This window comes from Hakea prostrata, chromosome 4, assembly GCF_041222555.1.
Source record: "Hakea prostrata isolate BN-2017 chromosome 4, UWA_Hpros_2, whole genome shotgun sequence".
NCBI classification, from domain to species: Eukaryota; Viridiplantae; Streptophyta; class Magnoliopsida; order Proteales; family Proteaceae; genus Hakea; species Hakea prostrata.
The window spans coordinates 1,123,155-1,133,751 of record NC_142603.1 but is presented as its reverse complement, the minus strand read 5'-3'; the positions used below and the strand labels follow the sequence as shown (position 1 = coordinate 1,133,751).

Sequence of the window (10,597 nt, the reverse complement as noted above, 5' to 3'; positions counted from 1 at the left end):
AATTAATAGTGATCGAGTTGTGTGGATTGCAACTCCGAGTTGGGAGTTCTCTTTGAAAATTCTGTTGCATGTAGTGTGTGGCTCTAAACCAATGGCTTCCTGGGCTCAAGTGGTGTGGGCAACAAAGGGTCAAAATCGCTTTTATTTGAATTCGTGGTTAGCTTTTCTCAAAAGACTCAACTAAGGACCAGGTTGGGGTATTCAAGTGGACCCCACCTGTATCCTTTGCAAGGTTGGTAATAAGAGTTGTGATCACTCGTTCTCTGAAATGTGGGTTCTCCAAAAAGGTTTGGTCCAACATAGTGATTTTAAATGGTCATCCTAGTTCTCATATTAGTTGGTGGAGTGAAGAATTAAAGTGGGTTACATCTCATGTTTTGGGTGACTCAATTATGAAGTCTGTGAAATGTCTCAGTTATAATGCCACTGTATATTGCATTTGGAAGGAAAGAAATGACCATCTCCACAACCAAGGTGAGTAATTGGCAAAGCAGGTGACTCGCTGGATCGTGAGGGTGGTTCAGTTACAATTCATGGAAAAACAATCCATAGTGAAGGATTCAATTAAGTTTTTTTTATTAAAAATCTATATTAAGTTTCAAAATTAGTTTTTTGCATTTCTTTTATTTAATTATTTTGTTAATGTGTGGGACCCATGAGGTAAAAAGGTGATAATGAGGCATCATGAGTAAAGGAGGCCCTTCATGACCTTGGTTATGAGGCTCTTCATGACATTGGTCATGGGTCTTAAAGGTCTTGATCATGGTGATGAGGTGGGTTTACTTGAATGATGGAATTGACCTTCATTTCTCATTTCAACTTCATGACCATTCATGACCATTACCATGAGTGGGGTTAAGGTCTTTGAATGGATTAAATCCATTTCATTCCAAAGAAGTGAATATGAGAGTTACTTCTACAAGTAGTGGGGAGGTTAGGTCAATGTGGTTTATTCTCATTAGTGGATGAGGGACAAGCTATTGATTATCCAATTCATTGCCTTAAGAATCCTAAGGGGTGTAAGGTGAGGTTTGGGCCTATATAAACCCAACCTTTCCTTGCATATGGTGTGTAATTGAGACATTCATCACTCTCACATTATTTGTGTTACAAAGTTAATTTGTTTCTTTGAATTTGTCTAAGTGTTGTGCTCTAACTTTTGGCTCTTTAAAGTGACTAGAAGAACTACCTCATCTTCTAGTTGGTGGTTGCTTTATCTTGGAGGTGGTGGTGCGAAGAACATCAATTACCTTAAAGACAGCACTCAAGGTGTGATTCAACCTCATTGATCGGTGGTTCGTTCGGTTGCAACTTCAAGCTCTCCGGATCGGCTAAAGATCTTCATCTCTCAATTGTATTGCAATTTCATTTTTGTGTGTTTGAAGAATTTGTAATACAATTACCCCCAACAATTTAGTTGCCAATCAGGCGTTCTTTGACATATGGAATATTGGTTGAATCTTTGTGTTGGCCACGACCTCAATGCATCATTGGTTGAGACCTCAAGAGGAATGGTTGGTAGTTAATAGTGATGGTTCAATGGCTACTGGAAAAGGCGGGTACGGGGCGATTGGGAGAGATCATGAAGGGAATGTCATATTTGCTATTGTTGCTGATTCATTGGAGGATAATATTAACATTTGTGAGTTACTTGGCATCCGAGCTGGGCTATCAAGAAGCAATACGAAGCGGGTTCCGTAGAGTGGAGGTTCGATCTAACTCTCTCAATGCTGTCCAAATTGTGAATGCTGAGCTCGAGCTTCCGTGGTATGTTATGGGTGTTGTTGAGGATATTTGGGAGTTGAAGGGCTCATTGGTTCAATTTCGCGTGATCCACCAAGTCTGTGAAACTAATCAGTGCATTGACCATTTGGTGAGCTTAATTTTGGTGTTTTTTGAGATTCAATTGTGTTAAGGATAAAATCCATCATTTTGTACATTCCGGTCTAAGCTCATGATTGCACGATCCGACTAGAATTGCTACTTAATATGGTTTGACCATACGGTTCATGGTAGGACCGACCACAACGTCAAGCGTATCCGACTAACATGCTTAGGGAACCTGACAAAGGTAAAATTCCTATCATCTATCATCTTCAAGGAAAGACGAGTATGGTAAAGAACTCTTGGTAGAGTTACTTTCCTAGAACAACTCATCTAAGAGTCATATTCCGAATCTAACTCTACCATCTTATACTATATAAACACCTCAGGTAAACATAATAAAAAAAAAACATTTATATTATGGGTGATCAATTACTTGAATTCTCTATTGAGTAGTTGAGATCAAATCATTGGTGCTGACTTGCTTGTTGGAGACGTACCTCGACCCCCAACGTCGAGCATGTATTTTGCAGGTTCGTGACAGAAAGGACGAGCGAGATTCCGTATCAACAAGTTGGATATTCACGATTTACCTTACAAGCTTTGTAGCTTGGTTTGTGAAGAGATGCAAGTTAGACGGTTCTTCCGCCACTAATATTGTAATTATTTGATTATTATATTTATATTATGCTCGCATTGATCAACTAAAAAAAAAAAAAAAAAACCTTGTGGACATATTCTTTTATAGACACTCAACTATGTGTTTTAGTAGCATGCTTAAGTGTGAAAAAAGTGTGCTCGCTATTTTCATTTTATAAAAATGTATCTCCTAAATTTTGGGCACTTTTAAATGTATCTTGTAATTTTATCAAAAAGAAAAATCATGCAATAAGTAACATGTCAATTTTTTTTCAATAAGAAGATGATCATCAAAAGGACTCGCAGTTGCTAATGAACAACCATTTAAAAAAAAAAGAAAAGAGGACGGAGAGGGTATTAGGAAGCTAATTTTTCTTTTTTTAGGTAAAAGTTTAAGAAGTTAATGAATGCACCAAAAAAAGGCACTATAGCACCAGTATCTACTCCTTCACTCACTCCTTGGTTTCAGATATTCTTCAGTTTCAAACCGGTGGACCAATTTGGCAAAGTACTATCATATTGTTGGACCAACCAGAACCAGTCCCATGAACCGGAATTGGAATCCACCATTTCCGTCGGACTTGAGCTGAACAACACTACTACAGTCTGATTTCCATTCGCCAAAGATCAAATAATGATGCATAAGAGGGAGAAAAATAAATATTTTATTTTATTCTGTGGGACCAACAATGATAATGGTTAGGCATCGTCTAGCTAACTACTTCAGTTCTTGGATTGGAGTCAACTTTTAGACGGACATTGAAGGGTAGCTCTAAATCCCACGTTCTAACAAACCATGTCTGAAGGGTTAGATCAGGATCTGAAATATATATACAACGGGCCCGAAACAATCGACCACAACAACTCCGAGAAGAAGACCTAGGAGAGAGACCTACAGAGTCCTCAGTTGGGAGATAAATACACACAGAGAGAATGGGCAGTGCCGGTGAATTGAAGGGTCCGGTAGCAGTTACTGGAGCTGCTGGTTATGTCGGATCATGGCTTATCATGCGCCTTCTCGAAAAGGGTTATACAGTCAGGGCCACCGTTCGTGATCCCAGTTCAGTATCTATCTCCATCTTTTAAAGTTATTCTTTCTCGTTTCATTTCTCCCCGGAGAAACTCTTCTGTTGTTTAAGCTATCGCTGTTCTAGTTCTTTAACTGACGAGGTATAGTCCCTTCTAAGTCTTTTCAGTGTTTGCGTATTGAGTATACTAATTTCTACGATAATGGAATTTCGCAGCCAATCTAAAGAAGACACAGCACTTGTTAGACCTACCGGAGGCAAGCGAGAGACTGACACTCTGGAAGGCTGACTTGGATGACGAAGGAAGCTTCGATGAGGCATTCAGTGGATGCACTGGGGTTTTCCATGTTGCTACGCCGATGGACTTCGAATCAACTGACCCTGAGGTACCACTCGAAACAAGAAATCTCCCTTTCAAATTTCATCGATTAAAAAATGTTTTTCTCATTCAATCCTATTTTAACTTTGATTTTTAGAGGGGAAATCATTCAAAATAGGTTCAAATTACGGCGGAATTCAACTTGTTTAAGAGAGTATACCGAAGTTCCCAAATGCATATCACCTCGATTAGTGATTCTCTAGCAGATTCCCTGAGTCCAGAGTTGGAAACTTTGAAAATCCAATATAAAATTATTGGGGCTGTTCTTTAGTCTCTGCATTTGACATCGAAATTTACTAGACGCGATTTTTTCTTCTTTTTTATAATATATATAATATAATTTTTGGTGGGAGTGGGGTTATGTTGTTTCTGGAAATAAATAATACTTTTTGATTGGTTAATCGACCTATTATTGCCCAGAAAAGTCCAAAGAAAATGGGTACCAAGCTTTATCAATAGCATTTCCTGACTCTGTTCTTCAATGTAGAACGAAGTAATTAAGCCTTGCATCAATGGAGTCCTGAACGTAATGAGGTCTTGCAAGAAAGCAGAGAGTGTGAAGCGTGTCGTCTTCACATCTTCCGCTGGAACCGTCGATATCCAAGAACATCAGCAGCCGCAATATGATGAGACGTGGTGGAGCAATGTGGAATTCTGTAGGCGAGTCAAGATGACTGGATGGGTTAGTCTCCTGTCATATATACACTCTGTTCATACGTTCCCAGTTACATCTTCTTTAAGCATTTGGAATGAAATTTGCTAAATTGGTGGTTGTTTCTGTTGCATGAGGCTTTATTTTGTATGCATTCTAGGTCTATAATACATGATGAAGCCAGAAAATTGAGAACAACAGGGGTTCAAAATGCTTTCTAATCCAGCATTTATTCGAGAATGCATACTTAAGTTCGTACACTTTTACCTGATGATTTACTCGTTTGGGTTTTTCAGTGCTATTTCGTTTCGAAAACATTGGCAGAGCAAGCTGCATGGGACTTTGCAAAGGAGAACAACATGGACTTCATCAGTGTCATCCCAACACTTGTTGTTGGTCCGTTTATCATGTCAAGCATGCCTCCAAGCATGCTCACTGCCTTGGCTCTGATTCTGGGTAATTCTTATTTATGAAAAGTTGGGAGACACGAACTCTGCAATTCCAATTTTCGTCTGCTCTAACTTATGATTGTGTGTTTCTAATGAAATTCCTCCCCGCTATTGGATCTATTACAGGAAACGAACCCCACTATTCAATTTTGAAGCAGCACCAACTAATTCACTTGGATGACTTGTGCATGGCTCATATCTTCGTGTTGGAGAACCCCAAAGCTGAGGGAAGATTCATTTGCTCTTCCAGGGATACCACCATTTATGAGCTTGCAAAAATGTTGAAAGAAAGATACCCTGAATATGACATCCCCACCACGTACTGCATTGCTCTGCCTCTATAATAATGGCTTTCCGTTGTTCATTACCTTAACTTTGGCTAATTGGCTCAGCTAATTTTATCTTTACCATGAACCGTCTATTTTGCAGGTTTAAGGGTATTGACGACTCAATCAAGCCTGTACATTTCTCTTCAAAGAAACTCACAGACCTGGGCTTCGAATTCAAGTACACCATGGAGGATATGTTTGATGGAGCCATCAAGTCATGCAGGGAGAAAAACTTGATCCCACTGAGAACAGTAGAGAATGTAGAGGGAGTTGAAAACAAGATCTCGGCAGTTGGGGAGAACCAACCCATCAAGGCATAGACATGGGCTGTCCCTGACCTGTTAGAAACGTTGCTTGTACGCTTTTGCAGTCTGTTTTTGATGTGATTTCTATTTTGTGCTGAATGAAATAAATGCCAAGGGTTCTTTCAAATTTTCATTTCCATGTTCCCATACCAAACTGGGTTTGTTTCTGGAATTAAAACTACACAACCTCAATTACCCTGAAAGAAGAAAAAAGTTGTTTCTGGAATTAAGACTACACAACCTCAGTTACCCCGAAAGAATAAAAAAAAGCTACGCAGCCTCTCCAAGACAAATCCGGATCATCACCCGTCTGTGCTCCCTCACCGGTTTACCATCACAAATTCGGTGGGACCCATCAGTAAAAAATAAAAAATATATAAAAACCCTCTCCCATCACCGAGTCCGGATCAGCGACCCGTACGGGAGCACAAAATGCTCCCCCTTGTGCTCCCCCCACGCTTCCTGACCACAAACATCAGTGGGGCCCACTGGTGAATAACACTTTTTAAAAAAAATAATAAAAAGTTTTTTTTTCACCAGTGGGACCCACTGATGTTTGTGGTCAGAAAGCCATGGGGGAGAATATCTGGATTCCCCATCACCCAACCCCTGGGTCCCTGTATTTTGGTGGTAAAGCTGTCGGGGTAGCACAAACAAAGTGCTACCCCGACGGGTACTGATCAGACTCCTCTAAGACTGCAAGTTTGACTCAACAAACCAGAGGCTGCAAAACCAGAATTGAAATTCATGGGGCCAAAGCCCAGCACCCCTAGAAAGTAACAAGGCTTGGCATGGGCCGGCTGAAATATCTTAGCCCGACTAAAGCCAGGCTGGGTTGACTGAGATCTGATGACCATTTGGGCCTCTATGTTTAAAAGCCCAGCCTGAAATATCCGGATATCCCTTTATTTTTTGGGTGAAAAGAATATCCGGAATTTTACTTTTGGTGGTAAACCAACTTTCATTTCAAAGACTAAAAAAAGACAAGATGAAAGAATTACATAAGTTTTTTTTTTTTTGGTAGAAAAGAATTACATAAGTTCAACAACCAATCAAGCAGTGGAATTTGGCGAGCTGTTTTCTCAACAACTGTGTTGCATCCCTAACAAATAAAGTGAAAAATTACAATTCAAAAAATAAAAATAACGTTTCTACGATCAGAACGTAATAAGTGAATTCATATGATACGTGTTGTATGTTTGGATTTGAACGTCCTTGTGATTTCATGGCATTAAAGTTGTATACATGGAACATCGAACGGCTGGAAGCTAGTCTTGAAATGGGTGCCAATATAGTTTACTATTAGGCGTGATAAAGATAATTTATTTTTGCATTGCATAATGGATTTTGCTTGGGAGCAGTGCCTACGTGGCACTGCTCCGAGCAGCTCACGGCTGGATTTAAATCTTGCCCAGATCCTTGAATCCTCACCATTGTATTCTTCCACATGCAAAATTCAGTCACTTAAATGACTCCTGGGTGGTTTTACAAGGTAAATCAAATGATGAACGAACCAGCGAACTGACCAAACCAATTCAAACGATGCTTCAAAACCCCTTTGCCTTTCGTCTTCCTCCTTCGATCTTGAACGGGAAGAAACGATAGCAAGCGACACAGAGCTCCGACTGTTCCTCTTCAAATCTTTGTACCAAGCAAAATCCTAGAAATCATGAATTTAATTAGATGGAGTTTGAAAATGGTATTAGGACTTTGTACCACAGATCATAATCCTCAAACGTCGTCTAAATCTGAACCTGAATGTGAAACCTCGAAGCCTCCGAATTGCAATTTTTGGTGATATCCTGTATGACTTTTTCATCCTTAACCTTTGATTTCTTGTACTATAAGAAGAAACAAATCCTTGCATGAAACTACTCCCACTTCAGTTCTCCCTCTTTGAATTGGTAGAGCTCCTAATCAGAAAAATCCTTCCGCGATCTGCAATTAAATCTGCAAACTCACCTGCTAGTGGTGGTAATGAAAAACCCATGTTGCACAATGACCCAGCTTTTCTTCCTCATGCTTATGGTTCTCTCTCTGGTGACTAGCTCTCTCGCTGCTGGAGTCGCCATTTACTGGGGCAAGAACGCACTGGCCGTTCCGGCGACTAAGATGTTTTGTTCCGAAGACGTTTTGATTTCTCCAGATATTGCCGGTGGCGAAGACTTCTCCAAACTATGGAGGTGTGATGCTCTGGTCCAAGTACTCAAATGATCGGAGTGGATATGGTTCTTCCATTAAGAGCAGTGTGGAAGATGTTAACTATCTAGTTTGGAGCATCGGGCTTGTATTGCCATCGCAGCAACAGTAGGTAATGTTAGGGTTAGGGTTAGGGTTTAAGCATGAGGTTGCTTAAAGCATTACACCCTGAGTATCTAGTTTGGAATACCCAGACCCCTGCTTCCAATTAGTATTTATAGTATAAATACTGAATTCTATTGGTAATTGGACTATCCTACAAAGGCCTATTACACCGTTAGATCGTAACTAATCTGATGGCTCATATTAGAACATAAGTTGAGTATGATTCAAATACCTCAACAATAAGTTGGGTATAACTTGAGTACCTTAACACAAGTTGGGTGTGACTCAAATACTTCAACAATCTCCTCTCATGTTATACATGTCTCTATCATTAGTCCCATAAATGTGATGTTCAAAATCAATATAGAATTATTCATAACTTTCCAAAAGAGAATAGTATTCAATAAAATCCAAAAGAACACTTTGAATCAAAACATTGGTTTTAGAACAAATCTAAACCCAATCTAATTAGAAGTTCTTCTTAGATTGAATTACTTATTCTCACAAAGAACAATACAATTGTTCCTTGCATCCTTGAACGATTTACTCTTAAAGTGAATATTTCCTATCTAGATCCATCCTGATAGCTTTGAGTGATTTTACTTGTCAAGTAAATCTTTCCATCAAGCCAGAGGATTGGATTCACTCCTCCATTTTCCCCATCCATTGCAAATTTACCAAAAATATGAATTTCATAATATATGAATTCAATCATTTGCATAAGTATCTAGCTCAATCAAAAGAACTTAGTACAACCCACATGATGACTAAAAAATCATTCGCATTCTCATAGAGTTTCTATACAAAAACAAGATCTAAACGGTTTATTTTACCAGAACCATTCCATGTTTCTATTTGAAATCATATTCAACAAAAAATTCACAAAAAAAATCCTAATGCTTTAAGATTGTTAGAGTTAGGGTTTAAGCACGAGGTTGCTTAAAGCATTACACCCTGAGTATCTAATTTGGAATACCCAGACCGCTGCTTCCAGCTAGTATTTATAGTATAAATACTGAATTCTATTGGTAATTGGACTCTCTTACAAAGACCCATTACACCGTTAGATCGTAACTAATCTGATGGCTCCTATTAGAACATAAGTTGAGTATGACTCAAATACCTCAGCAATAAGTTGGGTATAACTTGAGTACCTCAACACAAGTTGGGTATGACTTAAATACCTCAACAGGTAATTCATAAAATGACTATAATTTTTGTTTCTTCCCTGCTCGTCGAACCTTTCCAAAGGTTGAAGATGGAATCCACCTCTCGAATGATTATTTGGTTCATTAACATGGGTTTGAATTGCTTGAACCATTTGAGTTAGATGAAAAATCGATTTAGTATCACTTAAGTTGGTATTTATTACACATGCCTATAATTGACGGTGAAGATTTAATTTAAGCATAAAAATTTAAATCTAACCGTTGATTGCTTGGAGTGCCACATAGGCATTGCTCCCAAGCAAAATCCTTGCAGAATACTGCCCCGTCAATGTGCTGAGGTCCTCAACTCCTTTGATGTTGTCAGAAAATGCTTGAGAGCAGTACTGTTCCGAACAGTCCACGGCACAATTCAAAGTTGTGCCACCAGGGAGGATGTGACGGTACGAACGAGGCTGTATGGAGCCAGTACCCATTACAAAAAAAAATGCGGGACCCAGTATACTGATTCTCTGATGACTGTTCATTTGATATGATAATGACCTGGTAAAACTCACGGGTAGGGGTGTCAATTTTCAACCTAAACCGTTAAAACGGGATCGAACCGGCCTGTTATAGCCCGAACCGATCCTTAATGGGCCGTAATTGGGTTGAGGGTCCTCAGCCGGAACGGTTTCAGGCTGGCCCGGCCCAGCCCATGTGCAGCCCCGTCAGCTCGCTAATCTTTTACATAAATAAAATTAAAATATTAAATGTAATAATTTTTTTTTAAGAATTGTTTAAATGTAATTAATGATCCATGAATTTCAATGTTTGAGACGTTGAGACTCGAGTTTGAGTAGTTGAGAGGAGGGTTAACACGTTTAACGGCTTAAGTTTTAAGTTTTAACTTTTGGGTAATTTTCATCTGGACCCCCTGAGGTTTGGTCCATGTCATTTTTAGTCCAAAAAAGTAGACACTTTGCATCTGCCACCTTTAAGGTATCCAATAAAATCAATTAAAGACAAATTGTGATCTTTATGACCAAAATACCCTCACATTTATTCTACCTTAAGATTTGCATTAATGTTTTATCAAAAAAATGGGTATTTACCCCCATTAAATACGAAACGTCAAATTCCATAATTTGATTTTCGATTAAATCAATCGGTCGCAAAAATAAGAAGACGAAAGATGAAGAATCTGTGAGTTCACAGGAAAATAATAATAATAATGACATTGAATTGAAACCTAGAAAGGAGAAAAGGAAGAAGATATAAGAGGAAAACGCATTAACGCATTTCCTGTCGATTATCTTCTATCGCTCTCTGCTTCTTGTCTGACTCGTATTACTCTCTGTGTTCTGAATCTTCTGATCATCTCAAACTACTTCCGTTCTATTACTGAGATTTAGGGATAAGGACAAAATGCTTTCTTTGGAAGGTAAACAATGGAGCTTAGTTTGTAAGTTTATCCATTCGCCTCGATTGCAGGAAATTGAGAGAAAAAAAATAGAAGATTACTAATACAACCTAACCCAGA

General features: G+C 38.9%; 1 protein-coding gene across 1 annotated transcript; it reads left to right on the top strand.

Annotated features, from left to right (window-relative positions):
- The first annotated feature begins 3,311 nt into the window (after positions 1 to 3,311).
- LOC149016921 (dihydroflavonol 4-reductase-like) lies at positions 3,312 to 5,738 on the top strand. The gene is made up of 6 exons (XM_089151199.1): positions 3,312 to 3,523; positions 3,708 to 3,877; positions 4,358 to 4,552; positions 4,819 to 4,978; positions 5,098 to 5,290; positions 5,401 to 5,738. The coding sequence occupies exons 1-6, from the start codon at positions 3,397 to 3,399 to the stop codon at positions 5,618 to 5,620; spliced, it is 1,065 nt and encodes a 354-aa protein (XP_089007325.1). The 5' UTR covers positions 3,312 to 3,396; the 3' UTR covers positions 5,621 to 5,738.
- The last annotated feature ends 4,859 nt before the right edge of the window (positions 5,739 to 10,597 follow it).